General features: G+C 40.2%; 1 protein-coding gene across 4 annotated transcripts; it reads right to left on the reverse strand.

The window, feature by feature from the left end:
- Positions 1 to 1,639: 1,639 nt before the first annotated feature.
- On the reverse strand, positions 1,640 to 18,224 carry ints1 (integrator complex subunit 1). 4 transcript variants are annotated; one of them, XM_013909074.1, is made up of 48 exons: positions 18,100 to 18,224; positions 17,586 to 17,705; positions 17,193 to 17,483; positions 16,881 to 17,077; positions 16,602 to 16,739; positions 16,359 to 16,518; positions 16,169 to 16,274; positions 15,801 to 15,987; positions 15,475 to 15,620; positions 15,243 to 15,384; positions 14,978 to 15,154; positions 14,786 to 14,894; positions 14,582 to 14,702; positions 14,418 to 14,495; positions 14,159 to 14,316; positions 13,799 to 13,898; positions 13,618 to 13,709; positions 13,462 to 13,522; positions 13,179 to 13,376; positions 12,842 to 12,971; positions 11,801 to 11,980; positions 11,487 to 11,636; positions 11,218 to 11,397; positions 11,025 to 11,129; positions 10,748 to 10,915; positions 10,075 to 10,186; positions 9,835 to 9,993; positions 9,597 to 9,743; positions 9,384 to 9,482; positions 9,062 to 9,186; positions 8,603 to 8,857; positions 8,338 to 8,497; positions 8,123 to 8,254; positions 7,701 to 7,869; positions 7,012 to 7,138; positions 6,791 to 6,906; positions 6,599 to 6,686; positions 6,253 to 6,503; positions 4,657 to 4,786; positions 4,036 to 4,169; positions 3,712 to 3,904; positions 3,463 to 3,587; positions 3,253 to 3,362; positions 2,926 to 3,039; positions 2,749 to 2,819; positions 2,568 to 2,659; positions 2,255 to 2,364; positions 1,640 to 1,775 (listed from the first exon to the last, which is right to left on the reverse strand). In XM_013909074.1, exons 2-48 carry the CDS (start codon positions 17,638 to 17,640, stop codon positions 1,660 to 1,662), a joined length of 6,564 nt encoding a protein of 2,187 aa, XP_013764528.1. In that variant the 5' UTR covers positions 17,641 to 17,705; positions 18,100 to 18,224; the 3' UTR covers positions 1,640 to 1,659. The 4 variants fall into 4 exon arrangements, with proteins under 4 accessions (XP_013764528.1, XP_005726078.1, XP_005726076.1 ...); XM_005726021.2 differs by having other exon boundaries at positions 17,193 to 17,468; positions 18,065 to 18,224; XM_005726019.2 differs by having other exon boundaries at positions 13,799 to 13,895; positions 18,065 to 18,224.
- Between the last annotated feature and the right edge of the window lie 589 nt (positions 18,225 to 18,813).

An 18,813-nucleotide genomic window follows, 5' to 3' on the forward strand; every position in this document is an offset into this window, starting at 1 on the left:
AGTCACCCTGTGACAGTCCCCCAATACGTTTTTATAGCACTTTGTCCAACAGTTTTGTTATTGTTGTTTTTTTTATAAGAAAAAACACACTATTTTGATCTGAAGAAAACCTGCTTCCAGCTGCCAGGCCCATATATCTCAATGGGTGACTGAACATTTCTGAATGACAGATTCCACTGACCCACCAGTGTGGGCATGTCTTACCATCACTGATGATCCTCAACCGTGCTGCGACTGCATCTCCACGTCCTCCTATGTAACAAAACACCAGGAGCACTCTACGTTGTAAAACGGCCTACCCACATCACATCTTCAAAGAAGCCTTTGGTCTGTGTGATTGAACAATTACCACCATGGTTAATTTACCATAAATGTGGACGTCCACTTTGCTAGTTTACCGGCATGCCTGCACATTGTTTAACTTATCCCTTTGACTCCATCAAGAGGTTTCCAGATGAAGTCACTGGCACTGGGCAAAACAACTCACACTTTCATGGCAAAATGGTTTCCATCACAGCATGTGCATCACGCCTTTAATTTGTCTGTTACACCCCAGTGAAGAGCAAGCGTACATGTGACAGCTGTTTCCAGTTTTATCAGGATCCAAGAAATATTGGAATGAAATGAATCCTTACAGCATGAATTTTTCCTCAGTTCAATCTTTTTTTTGAGGTGCTAAAATATTATTTTGAAAGCTAATAATGGGTTCTTGTGAAATTTCTGTTGCTACATTTTGAACTTTAAACTGCTTTCCATATTAAGTTCCATCAAAGTGTCTCCACTGAGCTTCCAAACTACTGAAATATTACACTCCTCACATCCTGTCAGGTTGAGTTGAATGAAAAATAAAAAAGTGGCATTTTCCAAAAGTTATTTTATTAAGTTCACAATAAGGTTGCTTCCAAATGGTGCGCAGGTTTGAAAGGAATTCACAGCACTGTTTAAACAGTTACACTTTTTCGTTTCTTAGTTTTAATGATTCACAAGCTCTTCGAACATTTTAATAACTAGTTAATAAATGAAAGCTCTTCTTGAAACCAACTAATACAGTCAAGAAAATAAGTTAAACTCTTAATTTCAAATTCTGGAAATTCAAAAATTCAAAGAGGGACTTCATTTTCAAAACTATTAAAAGTGTGAAGCCAAAAACCCCTTTTTTTTTCATGAAGCGTTGAAATAGTGCATCTGTAAATAATTGAATAACTTCAGAAATGCAAAAGTTTCTCTCCAAATTACACCCCAAATTATGAAATATGAATTCCTATATTATATTTATTTTTCATTATCTCCTGTTGAGAATTTCTTCAGCGTTATCGGCTCTGCTGTCTCCAACTAATATTCCTATATAATAATATGACCTTTTGATGTTCCATTTAACTTTATTGTTGAAGTAATCGAACCAAGTTAAATAATCCATATCTATTCAAATGTAGCACAGTAATACCTGTTCCATTATTACAATTACGATGATTTTACCATTTTAATTATATTATTTTCATTTTATTCAATGGGATTTTTTATGCATTTCTTGAAGTTAATAAATTATCCTGAAATTACTGAACTGAACTTAAGGGATTGAAAAAACATAATATCAAGGTGTGGAACGCGAAGAATGACTGACAGCATTTTTAGTCAGACGTGGAGTCAAACACTTTATCGTTAGGTTGTTGCTTCCATGTGAAGGACTTTCATGGACTCTGAGATCATTGAACTGGTGTCGATTTGTCCGTAGATACCCACCAAAAACGCTTTGTAGAGCAAGATGTCTGCATGTTCTGGAGAGGGAGGGGGGAAAAGAGAACACGGCATCATTCAGCTACAAATGTGCGACAAAGACCTTTGTTAACCTAAGACCCAAACTCTTCCACGGCATGCATTTTTAATTTCTCTTTGATATTTGGGCATATTGGGGCCCGATGAATGTAAAAACAAAGAATTACCTGATTTTTGATTTTTTTTTTTACCTGATTTTTGTTTTTATGAAAAATCAGAGCCACATATGAGGATATTCATTTTAAATTTTGATAGAACAGTAGCAGTATGATGTCCTCGTAAATGGTTATCAGGCCCTCGTGGAGCAAAATTGAGTATTTTGGTCTAAATAACCCAAAATGTGATGTCCACATATGTGGACGCCAGTTCCTAGGAGGTTAAATCACTTAAAATATTTAAAAATACACAATTTACAAAATGTTTAATATGTGGTTCGTTTGACCAGAATACCAGCGCAGGACTCACAGAAGTGTCTTCTTACCTTGACAGAGAAGCACATATTCCGGAAGATTCCTTAAAGCAGTCTGCACCACGTCAAAGTTGCCACTGCCCATGCAATACATGAAAGTTGGCAGGAAGTCTGTTGCCAGGCTACAACACAAGAAACACACACTCTTATGTAAGCAATCAGAAATTATATAAATATATGAACTAAAGAACAATGACAGATAGAGATCAACATATTTTTTCATGACTATTGGCCTTTTTCCTCCTCTCAGTTATTGCCACACATTTTCTTTTGCTATCAGCATGTTTTCCTTTGAGTTGTTTGTCCTGAAATGCTTTGAACCTACCATGGATTATTCTGAATGCAGCGTAGGGCGAGACTGAAGGCCATGTTCCGACACAACTCCTCAGGCGAAGTCATGAGCCTCTGCAGATCATTCTACCAACAGAAACACAAGGTGGTGATTGACGTGTTTCACACTGAGACACTGCACTTGACCTTTTTTGTGTCCATTTTCTGTGACTCACAATGAAGTACTGTATGATCTCTGGGCTCCTCCTTGACTTCTCATCCACCTCTGTCAACACCTCCAACACATCTATAGCAGTTAAGGGGGAGAGAAAAAAAATGAGTGTATTACTCACTATAGGTATTAAAACACTACATTACTCAGTATGTTGTAGGACATAGAGGAGAGAAGTTACCCTCGACTGCCTCTCCCTTTGACATCTTTTTCAAGTACATTGTCATGTCTGCAGCGCTCAGTAAAAATGAGGCCGATATGTTGACTAAGGGCAGAGAACCTGCAGCCAAGTCGTCTGGTAAAGAGAAAAAAAATGAGATTAAAGAATTCACGCTTTTGTGGAAACCACAGTTTGCATAGAGAAATGACAAAAGATGCTCTCAAAGTGTATCACTGAAAACGTAGCAATGTATTCAGATATACAGTATGCCAGCAGGCACAAGGTGATCACTTGTAGCTTTAGTGTAATTACACATGAGGATCAAATGTGGACAACAGCAACTCTTACCATCTCTCTCTTCTGTAGATACCTCTGCAGAAGAGCTTTTTACAGGCAAAGTGAGTCCAGCTAGGAGAGATTTCAGCTGGACCAAATCTGGATTTTCCGCACACAAACTCCTGAAACGAGAACAGAAAAATTTGCCAAGTCTTTCTGCAGACTTTTTTTAAAGGTGTTTACCCATCAGGAATGCTTTCTAAAGTTACTGCTGCCACTTACTGTAAGATGTCAGAGTGCTTCTGTAGATAAGGAATGGCTGCTGCTGCGTCGTGCGTAATGTACTTCTGTGTAAACTGAAGAAACTTGTTAATGAAGACCAACGGCGAACGTGTCCTCTGGAAATTCTACAAGGCAAGAGAGAGGCACAAACATAAAAAAGACACTATTAAAATCTTATTTGTAGCTCCTTTTGGTAGGATCCCGATACTAAATCCCCTAAAGAAGATTTGGAAACGTGGAGCTACCCACCTGAAGGACCTTCATAAAAGACAGAAGGCAGTCTTGAAGCGCCCTCTGGTGATCACTGTGGAAAACAAGTGGCTGCAGAAGCTCCAGAATAGCGAGTACATTGCTGAAGAATGTCATGTGGTTTTGCTGGCGAAACTCCTGCATGTTTAGGTGCATGCGACCGTGTAGGAGGCCTGCAATCATGGGCAGGTGTCTGGAAGGTCAAAAGAAACAAAAGCGCATCAGTAATCAGCTTAAACACAACACACACACATCTATAGTGGTGGATAATTTACAAGCTCATGCAACAAAAAACGGCATCATAGTTTAGTCTTTCTTTTTCACCTGAGTAACAGTACAGGGTGCGATACAGCCAACTTCCTGCAAGCGAGGTTGGCATCAGACACGCGGCTCTCGGCAGACTTTGAGTCTCCTATATCAGCAAGCAGTGTGACCAGGCGATGCACCAGGACATCAAGCTGAGAAACATAACATTTGGCAGTAAGTGGTATGTAGTAGTGAAATTGTGATTTTAAGAATTCAGAAAACTTTATTTATTAGGTAGACAGAGACAAAATATTTGGCAAAAACACAATTCAGCATTATGAGAACTTTTAGTGGGGACATCAGAGATGGTTTAACCATTAAGCAAAGCTGCAAGTTACGATGTGTGACCCGTTTCTAATACGCAACATCATGATATTGCTATAACTAATTGTAGCACTGAATAAAGGGAAATAAGAATAATTACATTTAAAGACACAATCAAATCACTCAATTACTTGTATTTAGTAAGAACTATACCATTCAGTCTACAGTAACATCTTGTTGCAAAGCTGGATCATTATTGGATCCTGGCACGTTGATGTTGTTTATACTTATAGTCCAACTTTACGTCGTTGGATACACGAGGAGCCTACACAAGATTAGGCAAGAAGTTCTGTAACAGAGGGAAGACATCTTTACCTTGCAGCTGCTGCCATCTGCTGCCCCGCCGCTGCTGAACGTGCTTTCAGGCAGGGCAACGTGCTGGATGACCTCAGGGAAGTGCAGATAGATCTGTAGCAGCAGGTTCTGGCACCTCTTACTCATTGCACTGAAAGCCAAAATAAACAAAACGCTAAGTATGCTATATGTTATGGTTCCACCATGAAAAGTTTCTTTGAGAGGCAGGGGGAAGACACCATTAATGCATTATTGGCTTAGAACAGTTCAGTTGTCCATCCTAAAGCTGCAAACTTAGCGAGAAAATAATCAAGAGTTTAATCCCTCATGTTATGGAGTTGTGTCACTTGGACCTTTTTATTTGACAGTAAATGGATGCTTACTTTTTGTGCAGTCACAGAACACTTGTCACAGCTTTTCTGCTCAAGCGAGCAAGAGTCCCACTGACTTTATAATGTAACTTTTATCAAATTCACTCAAACTAATCTTTTTGCAAGTGATTATACACCGAGCTGACGTGACACCAGTTTAAGGAACACGATATAGTAGTTCCCTATTATTTATGTCTGTAGGCAACAACAATTAACATATATTAACACAAGCTATTGACATGAATAGCTTGATGCAATTCAGAGGTATTCACCTTCGAGTCAATGCAGTTTTATAAAATCCTCTTACTTGCTAAGGCTCTTGTCAGGCTCAAATGATGCACTTCTACTAAATGAGCAGTTTATTACAGCTATGCATTAAGCGAATCAGAGCGACCTTGACCAAGAGTAAAACATCGGCTCACTGTTCAATAGTTTCTGTGTAATTGGAATAAACACCAGCTTATCTGTCAGCAAGCTCTCGCAAGAAGAATGCTTAACATACAATCAAGTATTTACTTGACACAAGGCCGAAACCCTCTACTTTCAACATGTTTTTACCCCGCCATATTTTCACTAGCAACCATTTCACCAAACAGCTTAACTGCACTTAAATTACTGTAATTCTGAAGCTAATTTTCCTTGACCTTGGCCAAAGTTTCCTCATTAAAGTGGTTTAATAACCAGAGACATATTCATGAAAGGAGGGTTTGCCTCCACAAAGAGTTGCACCCTGATCTCTGACAGCTAAGTCAGTGCAGGAATTCACAACACAGGCAAGTTTAGAGCTTCAGCCTTAATCCTCTTGCCTTCATTATAATACACTGAGCTTTTAAAGAGATCACAGTACAGACGACTTCTGCTGGTTTTAATTTCACACCAATAGACCTAATTATCAAGTTTTCCCTGGTCCACAGCATTGTGGCTGACAGAGGAAGTCTGAAAAGTTCATCTGCACTGAGAAGGAAAATCTGGTGCGATTTACCCCAAGTTTATCAGCACAGCATAAGAAGGAAAAAATGACTTTCAGTATTGGGGCCAATTAGTGTGATCAATACAATGTGTCACAATAAGATTAATTGACTACTATGGTAAAATATCCACAACTAAATGCAATAAATATATGTGTTACCAACTAAGAATGGATAAAGAAAAAATCAATCTGAAAAAAAAAAAACCCAAAAAGATGAAGAAACAGAGGAGGCGTTGCCGATAAATACAGCAAATTTTTAAATAATATAAACCTTACCTGTCCTCCCATTTTTTTGAGCAGTTGATGAGGTACTCTGATACTTTCTTGATGTCTTCTAAATTTCCATTACAGTACGAGTGAAGGAGGGGCAGTCTGGATTGGATGAGGGAGCAGGGGGCCTGGTCCACACTGTTTTTGTCATCCTGGAGTGTGTCGTGGCTGTTAAGCTCTGATTCTGACAATATCAGGTCCATCAGGCTAATGAGCTCCTCTGAACTGAGCCGGAGAACAAACTTTTCGGTTTTCTTCTAAAAAGACCAAAAGGAGAGCACCAGAGTCACCAACATCAGCAGAAAAGAAATAAGAAAAAAAAGGTGGTAACTATGAAAGCTTTTGATCCTACTTGAGGGATCTTCTGGTCACGTCCTTGCCAGATACGAGGAATGTGGCTGCACGCCCACAAGAAATCCAGAGCAGAGGATGGGTCCAGTCTAATAAAAGCAGCAAAGTGAAATTTTGAATTCTCTACACATAGGATAATCCTCAATAAAACCTCAAGACTGTGGCAGACAAAGGTTGTGATAAAACTACATACTTGTAGTCTCTGCGCTTGCTGAGAAGAGCACTGATACACTGCAGCAGAGTGGACCAGTTTGACTGATGTGTAAGCAAGGCCAAAAGATAAGGTCTGTAAGCTGGGGTCCCTCGTGCCTGAAACAGATAAACAGTAAGAAAGGATGCATCGCTAATGCCAAGCAAACACCTTCTCTGGTGTGATAAGCCAAGAACACTATCTGCACACAAGCCTTATCTTACCTTGTTGAGGGCAAACAGCAGCTTCTGTTGAAGGTCTGGACACACTGAAGTAACCTCAGGGTCAAGACGCTCCAGCCAATCAACCAGAAGTCCAGAGCTAAGTCCTGACTTTGTCACCTCTGAGCCACTGCCAAAGATCAAACCAAAGGATTCGTTTATACAAATGTAACTCAGCATCTGTTAACTACTAACAGGAGAGCTAAGGCACATCAATAATAATATTTAGTGTTAACAAAGTTGAACTGATCAATTAGAAACAACAAACCAATTTTGAAGTTGTTACATGGAACCTGTCTTTGTCACCTTTAATTATCATTTTAGCCTCAATAATGACAACAAAGCTTTTAGAGCTACATCCCTTTTCTGACAATTTACAGAGAGCATCCAATAGTGCTATTACTCCCTCTACTTGTACTCCTATCAGAAAATATATAACACAGTAAGCAACTTCTCAGTGGCAGAACTGATTACAGATGTCTTTGATGTCCATAGCACGTGCATCTGAAAAGCCACCACAAAGCTGAAAAGCTAATTCAACATTAAATTCCAAATGGAGTTTAAAGTATAAGGCCACAGACAGCAGGCACTGTTCTGCTATTTGTCCCAGGCAGGCATGTTTGCCATCTAGTCCTGTCAAATATAAATGTTTCTTGCATGACTTGTGAGGGAAATAGAATTGTAGCGCTCACTTATTAGAATCCACTTCCTTTTTCACAGCTCGCTCCTCGCTTTCCTGAAGGAGCAAAGAAATCACCATAGCAACAGAGCCCGCTGTCCCATTCTGTGTACCAACAGTCATCAGCAGAGACAGTAGCTCCTCCAAATATGGTGACTTCACCTCCATCAGCCCTTGTAGCACTGAAAAATATTAATAAGTAGTGTATTTATCATAGGCTTTGGACCACCTTTATATTGTTTAAACACAATAAATGGGAGTATGGGAGTGATAGTTCCTAATTCAAGCTGCTGTATGTATGTATGTATGTATGTATGTATGTATGTATGTATGTATGTATGTATGTATGTATGTATGTATCTATCTATCTATCTATCTATCTATCTATCTATCTATCTATCTATCTCCTAAACAATCCAGTGACTTCATTATTACCTTTGCCAACAAGTTCAGGTTCTGCATTACATTTCTCTCCAGTTTTCAGCATTGCTATGATGGCTCTCAGTGGAACTTCAGTATCTCTGCGATATGCCAACGCCTCAGCCAGGTGAAGGAAACCTGTACGTACTGCAAAGCAGAGAAACACATTACTCGCAGTTTATAGAAAATGAATAAAGCAGCATCTGCAAAGAAATTATTGGCATACTCACCATCACTGAGCCTGTGCTTGTGAGAGTTCTGTCCAGCAAAAGATCTGAGCAGAGTCTTTAGTGGTCCTGCCTCTACAGTTGGGTTGTCTAACCAGATTAACATCTCAACAATGACTTTGAGAAACAGTGATGAGAAAGCAATGTCCTGGGAAACGAGACGCTGCAAAGAACATGCAGAAAGCAAAAGATGGGAATACTGTATTTAGAAGCTTTATAAAAATACATAGAAATATGAACTGACTCTGCTTGTGTATGTGTGCTCCACCTGATAGAGATGAAGCTGGCGCATAAGAGGGCAGGACAGAGAGTGACTCCGATGCATTGATATTACTATTGGCCCTGCATGAGCAGAAGCGAGCAAGGCTGCAATGGCCTGCAGGAGTCGAAATGCCAAACCACCCTGCTGAATCTGGCCCTGCTTAGCTCGCATTAACTCTTTAGCTAAGGCCTGCTGGAGGGCCAGGGAGACCTGACTGGGAGGAGGGCCATGCCAGCGGGGGTCCACTTTCAAGGGGAAAATCTATAAAGATTAAGAGAAAAAAAAAAAGTAGGAGAAGTTACCCAACATCAGTCTCAAAAGAAATAAACTACTTTTTATTTGGATTTAAAACTCAAATAAATAATAAAATTCAGCCCAAAGGAAATTGTAACTTGTCTACTAAGTGCGCTAATAGTTTAAATAATGCCAGGAAGAGTGGAGAAATAAATGGCCAGTACATCCTACCTGAAGCAACATGCCAGTGAGATCATCGTCAGGCCCGACTACAGGAAGCTGAGTGGCTCCTCTCATCTTCACAGAGCTGTGAGGAGTTTCCACTGTAACTTTGGCCTTACTTGTTTCAGATGAATCTGCCGGGAACAGTGCAATAAGAACATTAAATAATGTTGAAAATGCAATAAATTCTGAGGTATAACTTTGCAATCTACTTCAAATTAAAGCCCAGGGCCGTGTACTGTTAGAAATCAAAGCATAATGTGGATAAACATTTAATCTATACAGTGATTTTAATGTTTACTTAAATGTTTTACAGGATAAAGACACTGACCTCTGTGTGGAGGAAGAGAGGAACTGAGTAAAGAATGGAAAGTATGCCCCCCAGTGGCCCCTCGCTCATGCTGCACTTCAACCAAATGGGCCATGTAGTCTGTGACAGAGGATATACACAGTAAGATCAATGTTAAACAATTTTAAAAAATCCCCCAAAAAGTAAAAAAAAAACAAAAAAACAGGTAGAACACAGAAGAAAAGAAAATCTTACGCTTGTCCATGATGTTTTGCTCTAAAGCCTGTGGATCATGGGACACAGCCTGATCCAAGTACTGCAAAAGTTTACTCATACTGGAGACTGGAATCCCAAAAGATTGAACAAAAAGCAGCAGCTGCTGAGCCTCGAGGTCTTGTAAAGCTGATAAAAGGGTACACAAACATTCATTAAAAAGTAAAAAATGAATTATTTGATGAAAAACAAAGATTTTTATCCACATGACAAGTTGTACCTGCATCGACCAGTCGTGAGACCTCAGAACGAATCATCCTCAATTTCAACCAATCGGGAAGCAGCAGGGCTTCCTCTGAGGTGTCAACCAGGAAGGCAGTGGGTAGAGGTTTCTTGTCAGGAAACCAAATGTCCAAAAGCATGTGGAAATCACTCTCTCCTGTAATGATACACAGTGCTAAACTTGTTCTTACAGCCCTTTAGCAGTGCTGACAATGTACTTTAAAGCAAACAGGGCTACCTTTGGGTGGTCCCAGAGTTAGCAAGATAACAATAGCATGGACTACAAGAATGTGCATTGTAGCTGTCTCCCCTGTAGTCCAGCGTAGAAACACCTGGTCTTGAGATTCTGACTGTAAAACACAAAATAAAGCATGAAGTTACAAAATAAATGCATCTTTCTCTGGTGTATGTCCACAGTTTAAGGACAGAAATTACTCTTCGATTTAGAATGACTCTCAGGTGGAAGTTCAATATTTTCTGTACTTGGCTATTCAGTACTAGAATTGTTTTTTCTTTAACTCAAAACTGTTCAATGAAAACAGAAAATTATTAGTTTACAAGGCCTAAAATCTTAACATTTATTTAAAAGAGGAGCTATTTTAAAAATTTCTGTTAACTTTCTTATCACTTAACTAGACTAGCTTTGCTAGGTTTAAAATAACCCTTATTTATCTTAAACGCAGCATTGGGCAGTTTTATCTCCCTTTAAGACCACCCTCCCTTAAAGAAGGAGGGTGGAGTCTAAAGCCTGAGCTTTTGGATCACAGGGATTACTTTTAGACAATTATTTGAATCTTTAATAGAGAATCCAACATTGTAACAGTAGTTATATGACTAAAAATGAGGAAAAGTTTAAATTGCTGTGGGCTAGTGAGAAGATCAAGAGAGCAGCATTCATCGCCAGTGCTCACCCAGCTGTAAAGATCCTCGCCCTCCTTGGTCTTCCTCATCCTCTTAATATACGTAGAGAAGATGGAGAGGAAAGCATAGAGCACAGCGTCAGACTCAGGTCTGCTGGAGTGTTTGGAAAAGAGGTTGTTCATGATGGTTGAACGCTCGACGATGAGCCGGGCAATGTCCTGCAGAGAGCAAAAGGGAGACCAGACCCATGTCAGCGCTGCTCATTGACAAAAAGAACGGTTTAAAATAAAGTGACATGTGGAAACTCAAGCAACTCGCTGTGATTACCAAAGCCAGGTCATTATGAGAAGCCTGCTCCTCCACTGGTGCATGCTGGGATAGATAGATGAGATAGGCACTGATCGTCTGTGGATCTGTCTCCATGTGAATGGCCTTTAGAAAGTTAACAGACATCAAAACTCTTATTAACCTTCATTAAAGTTTTACACTTATTTCCAGTCCACTGTTGAGAAAAACTGACCTGCTGCAGGGCAGTGGATGTCATGCCCCTGACACTGTCAAACAAAGGGAGCTTGGGGAGGTCCTGTAGCAGCCACTGGTAACCTGGTAAGAGCTCAGCATCTGCAGAGTCTTCTTCCATGGGCTGGTCTCGCTCCTCCCCATCTTTCAAGCCTCCTTCAGTCAGCACCAAAGACAAACCCTGCACACAATTATGCAATGTATATTTTAAATAATGATTTACCTACAACACAACACCATGAAACATTTTTTATCCTTTCAGGACGGTACCTTCATGGCTAAGACTCTTGATGCCACTTGAGAAGAGCTGAGACGGCGCAGGAAGTAATCCAGTACTTCACATGTTGTCTGCTCATCAGCCTTGGGACCTAACAAAAGATCCTGGAGGCGCCCAAGTAATTGCCTCTGCTTTTGTTGTCTCTGACAGGAATAAAGATTAGAAATCATAGGATTAGTCATTAAGTCTTATTTTGTACCCAGATGCAAATTTCTGTTATCAAGCACATGTATACATTTTATATGGAGGGTATGAATTTGGGATGAAGCCGTGTAATTAAGAAATAATGTTAAACTAATTAAAATACTTGTCTCTTCTTGGCTTTCTGCTCTTTGCTTTCTCCTTCTTCATCATCGTCTATGAGCAAGCTGTCATCTGCAGCATCGTGAAGAAGGAATTCACACAGGCATTGCACTGGGAGCACATCCAAGGATCCCTCACTGGACTGGACCAAATCAGCCAACCATGGCATGGACTGAGAAGAAGCCTGTAAGGGATTGAAAATATACATTTTAACACTGACATTACAACAGCAACACAATTTATATTTTCTTCCAAGTCAGTCCCATTCAACCAATCAGTCTGGATGTGAGAGGTAGGGTACACCCAGAACAGTTTGCAGGGGTTACACAAAGAGAGAGACAACCACTCACACTAACAACTTAGAAACACCAAGTAAAGTACAAGTACATGCACTTCTGGGGAGAATCCACACAGGTACAGGGATAAATATGTAAACTCTACTCAGAAAGGCCAAAGACAGCAAGAGGATTTGAACCCAGAAGCAATGGTACTAACAACAACTCAACCATGCTAAAGCTTACAGCACTCATGTGGTTTCCCATTCAAATACAAACCAGGTCAAACCCTGCTTAGCTCTTGAGATCAGATGAGAATCGGGCACACTCAGGGTGGTACAGCCTAAGCCCCAAGCCAAGCTAATATAGCTAATATGCACATCATATGATTGTTGAGGCATAATCTAATCTTTTATATCTAATATAATTATAATCTAATATTACATGTTCTTGGAAACATTAGATAAGTACTGAAGTCAATATAATACAACAATGACCAGATCATTTTGGACATTTTAAAACCGATATGTTCCATGTAATGCCTTGAATTTGGTCATTGTTTGGCAATTACTGAAGATGAGTTTAAAAAAAAATTTCAGTCGCAACAGACAAAACTCACTGATTAATAACATAAACTACTGCTCTTTTTCAGTACTGTGGCTGAACTGTCGGGACTACAACAAAAAAACTGAAAAGGGGGGAAAAAACGGGTTTTTTTATGGAGATGGGGGGGATGCAGAGTTTGGGAGAGTTATTGAAATGGTCATTACCTGTCTCTGGATGATGTTGAGAAGAAAGTCGGGGTTGCGACTGCGGCAAAGGAGGTGACCGAGACGCAGAGACTGGTTGAGACTTTTAACCTGCTCCTGGACCTGAGGGGGAGGTCTACGAGGAGGTCCCCTAAACACAAACACCAGCTATGATTCTGACCAGCAAATAAAAGCTAAGATTATTTGTTATGACTTCATTCACATTGTGATGGAAAGATATTAAGCTTATATCATTTTTTTCAGTAAAATAGGGGATTTCAAATGTCCTAATATATGAGCAAAAATGTTTCACTCTAGTATGGGTGTCCACTCTCAAATAACTGTCTTGGTATCTTACTGTGGGTCCAAACTGGTAAGCTGAGACAAGAGCAAGCTGTTGCTCTCGGTGATGGTCTGTTTGGTTGAAGCTGCAGCCAAGTGGCTCTCAAAGGCTAAAATCTCTTGTTTCTCTCTCTGGGAGATCTGTAACTCTCTGTTGATCATCTCTGTTTTTGTGTCCTCATCCGCAATGGTACAAGGAGGGTACGTATAGTTACTATAAAACCACAGAGATAAAAGTGTTAGCCAATCAGAATTATTACATTTAAATAATTTAACTGTTACTGATAACCTTTACTTACTTTGTCATAACCATCTCCATAAGCATTTTTAGGGTGGGATATCCATCCCAGGCAGCCAAACCTAAAAGAAAAAAAGATATCAGACACCACATCTGTCAACAGATACCTATAACAATTTATCTTATATGAAGATGTATGTAAATATGACTGCTGTACCTATCTTCTGAGGGTTAAATGCAGCCACAACAAGCAACAATAGCCATGCCTTCCAATAGAGTGTGGATATTGCCAAATTTGGTGGTTGGTACCTTAAACAAGAGTAGTCATTTGTTACTTAAGTCTGTAAACAGTATAACCTATATGTGTTCTTAAAAGCCATTAAGGATAAGTGACATACCCAGCAGGCAGTTGAATGTTCTCTGGGTGGTGGTATGTACACAGATTCAGAACAGCATCAATGAGCTGGATCCTCTCCACTCTCAGGACCTCGAGATCTGCTTAACAAGAAACAGGCAGACAACTCAGCAGCACGCATCGTGCCAAGAAAACTATAACAATGAAAATAGTCTTTCCTTTGTTCCTAACATTACTTAGCAAATGTAAAAAACATAAAAGTTGCCCCTTGAAATATTTATGGCAGCTCATTAAAGAGAGGCACAAGTGTTTAACAAATCTACAAACATTCGACTAGAGTTTATCATAAATAACTTTAACAGCAGTCATAAACATTTACAACCAAAATGGATCTTCCACAAACCATCTGACTGAACTCCGGCAGCTCTCTTAACCAGGTGATCAGCAAGCTCCATTGCGTCTGCCGGGCCCAGAGGCAAATCACGTGACAGCCCGATCACCAGAATACGCATCAGAGTGTCCTCCAAAAGAGGAACTTCAGAACAAAGGCGAAGGAAGAAACTGAGGAATGAAAAGAAAAGGTCCATAAAGTTACAGAAGCTAAAAAAAAATTAAGAAATAACAAAAAGCAAATTATGTGCTACTATTTCAGGGTTGCTCACTTTCTGTCGCTCTCCGGAGGCCAGTTGTCCCACTTGTAATATGTCTCAGGCTGCTCTGTGAAAAGCACTTTGTGAAGGCTGCAGACATGAAGCAGATAAATGATTTATAAAGCAGCAAAAATATTTCCACTTGGACAATCTACACATCTGCTACGGATACTGACCAGTGAACGTAGTCTTTTGCACCAAGTTTGCTGATGGTAGGAACAACAGTGTGAAGCCACCACACAGCATCTCTCTGGATGGCAGCAATCTGATTCTGAAAGGACCTCAGGACCTCAAGATCTGAAACAAACCAGACACATGTTTAACCCAAGCCAAGTCGAGCTACTTTAAATACAGCAGAAGGACAAATAGACAGAACGCACTCTTCTTCTCTCCTTTGTCCCATGCAATGCCTGCTTCCTTGACCTGAGCGGTGATGCCCAACATCATAGAAACAGTGAGTAAATCTGTCACCTGGATGACAAATCGCTCCTATGGAAGAAATAACCAAGTTTAAATGCATGAACGAAACAGCTTCAACAAAGTAGGCCTGCTGAATTTTCATATCCACTTACTTTAAACTCCATGTCAACATAGCTGGCCTCTTTTCTCTCCTGCATCAAACCAAAGCAAAAGGACTGGAAGTTGATCTCATGCTTAGTCTGCTTGATGATTTCTCTGAGCAAAGCTCTTGAGGCACGAAGGTAATCATCCTTATTGGTTAACAGGTCTTGGAACACCATTGCCAAGAACTGCCGAGACAAAGATAAAATTAAATGCAGAGTTTATTAAAAAATAATTTCATTTCTGTTGAAATTTTTCCAAACGATCTAGTTTTACCTTTGGAGCTTGCTCTGGGCTGTGCTGCAGCACTGTATGGAGGACTTGCATGTTGTTGGGATTCCGGGCATTGGACAGCTCATTAAAGATGACGAGCTTCACCATAGTTCCCAGGTTGTCTCTGTGTGCATTTAGTAGCTCCCTGCAAAGATACACCCAAAGCTCCGGTTAGTGCGAATTACAGACTGTGATGACAAAATAGATGTGTGACAATAAGAACAACTTTACAGACCTGACACACAGCATGTAATGATTAAGAAGAACTTTGGGTTTGAGTCGGATCTTGATCAGGTTGGAGATAACCTCCATGTCATCTGCTCCGTGGGTGTTGCAGTTCATGCACAAAGACATCAGGAGGTCCTGAGCTGGGCGAGTCAACTGCAACCACAGAAAAACGTAAGCTAATGCTTAGTCGCCTACTTTTAATGTATTGCAATAGCTGTATCTTTAGAGGCCACATTTCACCTTTTATTTACACAAATTCTGCAACATATTATTAGTACAACTATATAACACTATGGATTTATTTAACACAGCTGTCAGTATCAAGGGTTTCACCTTTGGGTTCTGGAGCCACATCTCCAGCCTTTGCACCGCCATGAGTCTTGCCTCTTTGTAGCCACATGTGGCTGTGAGCAGACGCAACAGATTTCGGGACACATTGTCCATCGGCTGCCTGCGGTTCAACTGATCCCTGAGGACATCAAGCACATAGTCCTCCACACTCTCTGCAAGTTCGTCATACCTACAGGTTTCCAGTGAATAAGAACAATAAACACAAAATGATCAAGGAGCTCAGTGCATTGTTTCAATCATTTTTCATTGTTCAATTGTGAAAATTTAACCACGTTACCTATATATGCTGTAAATCTGAACACACAGACTGTACGCTATGGCCGTCACATTTATGTTGGTAGCTTTCATACCTTGGCATAACCTGCCCTTCATCCTCAGGGCTGAGTTTCTCCTCAGCTATCAGCAACTCAGTCTGGCTGTCATCCTCATCTGGGGTTGATGGATGAGGGCTGCTACCTAAAGATCAAAAGCAGCATGACCAATCAGCACTTGTTTCTGACATCAGTAGTCCTGACTTACAGAAACCTGAATGTACCATACCTGCACTCAGATCTCCAGCAGAGCGGCCCGTATCAGCCTGGAGCAGCATACTCTTTGGGGGCATTTTTGTTCCAAAAGCAGTCTGAATGTTGTCAACAAAATTCTTACAGTGAGAGCTGTCCACCCAGATTCTTTCACCCAGAGAGTCCTCAATGTAAACCTGAAAGTATATGTCAGAAGGACAAATTATAAGAAGAGCTCATGCATGACAGAAATGTGTTTGAATTTTGTGGGTGTTCTCACTTTGACAAATATCTCTGGCCAGTTCTCATCCTCCTCGTATGCTGCCATCAGCAGATTGCATGCCAGAACAGAGACCAGGCTGTTGCCTTTTGCTTTAAAGTTGATAGAAGCATCCCTACGCAGGAGGCTGCACAAGGCCTAGTGACACAAGTGTAACACATGGAAAGTAACAAAGATTTTGTCAAATCAGTGAGGTTCACTTGGCGAAATATTGTAATGCTGATATACATTATTCATCTGTGTATATGTACTGAAGAATAACTGTGTTAAAATAATTACCTCAATAATTCCCTCAGTTGCAAAAACATTGGGCTTGATTTTGGCCAGAAACATGAGGCTAAGGTAAAGTGTGATGTCGGGCTTGGCTCTGTTCATCTTGAGCTGTTTCACTGCTCCACACAGCAATCCCTCAATGCGATCGTCATTTCCTTCTGATTCAGCAGCTTCAATCTCGTCCAACAGCACTGCTGGAGAAACTGCCACAGAGAAACATATTTTTTTACTTTCCTTGTCAGTTGTCACCTGAAGATTTTCTGACATTCCTATCTCAAATTTTACAACACTTCAGAAATGCACAGGCTTCAAAGTTACCTTCAATAGGTACTACTGATGGCTCCTTTATTGAGGGCGATATAGCCCTCTTGTCCACTGCAGCAACATCAGCGAGACGTCCAAGGGCACTGACAGGAGGGGTGGTGGATAGTTTGGGCCGCTTAGTTAGGTTGGCTAGCCCTGATGAGGATGGCAGAGTGGAGGAAGTCTCTCTCTTGCGGTCAGCAGGTAAATTTGTAGAGGTTGCCTTCAGGAGGACAGCAGGGGCTTTTGGCTCTCCTCCCTGGCTCTTAGAGCCCAGAGCAATAAAATCTCCTGTAGGGGGATGGCCTGCAAAAATGCAGATGTTACAATTTTAGTTTCTCGTGCCTAGGTGCTATTCAACATGGAACACACAGCTAAGATTGGATTTGGTTGCACAAGTAGTCCGACCTGATGGTTTCGCTGCACTGGGGCGCCTAAGAGTTGTAGGCTTTGGACGATTCATATTTACTGGTAGGCACAATTACAATCAAAGTAGAGCGGGAGACGTGTATGTGTCATATGTGTAGCCTGTGTAAAACAAAACAATAAATAAACATGAGGTTAGTAACAACAGAAAAGTTAAAAACCAGTAATAAATAGCAGTTTAAATCGCTCTAAATCTCTACAGCTAGTAAATCAAAGCATAAGAAGACTAGCAAGAAGGATGCGTTCAATGCCGCTTAGCACTATAAAGGTTATTAATTACATGTTTACAACACACAAGACAAAAAATGCTAGGCTAACAACGAAAACTATGGCTAGTATGACTACTAGCACGACGTTAAACGTTAACACTGACAACTAACAGGCGTTAGGTTTCATTTAATTTAATTCAACCGTAATTCGTTTAATTAATATGCTCAATAAAAGTCATACTGATATGATACCTGGACGATATACTTCACACAAAAAAGTCATTCACCGCCTCAAAGCTATCAGACAGACAGAGCCGTGGTGGCTTCTTTTTCTCGACTGAATTACTCGATAATACCAACAAGTAACAAGTAACAAGCGCCACCAAGCGCCAGGGAGGATCATGTACATCTACTTTGAGCGTCACCTCCGTATACGAACTTGCTCTCTTCTCTCAACTTTTTATTATTAAGGCATTTCCAATCAGTTCAAAGTAAAATAGTTCGTCGTATCCTTAAATGTCTATGCAGCAAACATTTGTGTGTAATTACTTTTACAGATTAAAATGGTTAACTCTTCCAATCATGGTGGTATTCTTATCTTTAACCCTCATCTGTAATATTTACGACAGAACTGCGCCATCACAGTTTTATGATTTTATTCCCCAGCTTCAGTACCAGTAGACGTGGTTTACAATATGTAAAAAAAAAGTTAAAAATCTAATAATAAAAACTATATATGTTTAGCCAGTTTTATTTGCGGGGAAAAACTTATCATTTAATCACATCTGCCTTGGTAGACATGACAAATCTTCTCCTATAACTTTGTTTAAAACTTTGTAACAAGTTTTTTTTAACCGGAAGTCGTATTATGTCATTGTTCCCGTAAGCTGACGAGCCAGCGGTGATCGTCAGAGGGCGTCCTTATACAAAATAACGACATTATAGATTCATAATACATAACTGTTTCCATTTACTGTTGATATAGCATAGATAATGTGTGT

The sequence above is a fragment of the Pundamilia nyererei genome, unplaced genomic scaffold (assembly GCF_000239375.1).
Source record: "Pundamilia nyererei isolate P.nyererei 1_Seehausen unplaced genomic scaffold, PunNye1.0 scaffold00018, whole genome shotgun sequence".
In the NCBI taxonomy this organism is placed as follows: Eukaryota; Metazoa; Chordata; class Actinopteri; order Cichliformes; family Cichlidae; genus Pundamilia; species Pundamilia nyererei.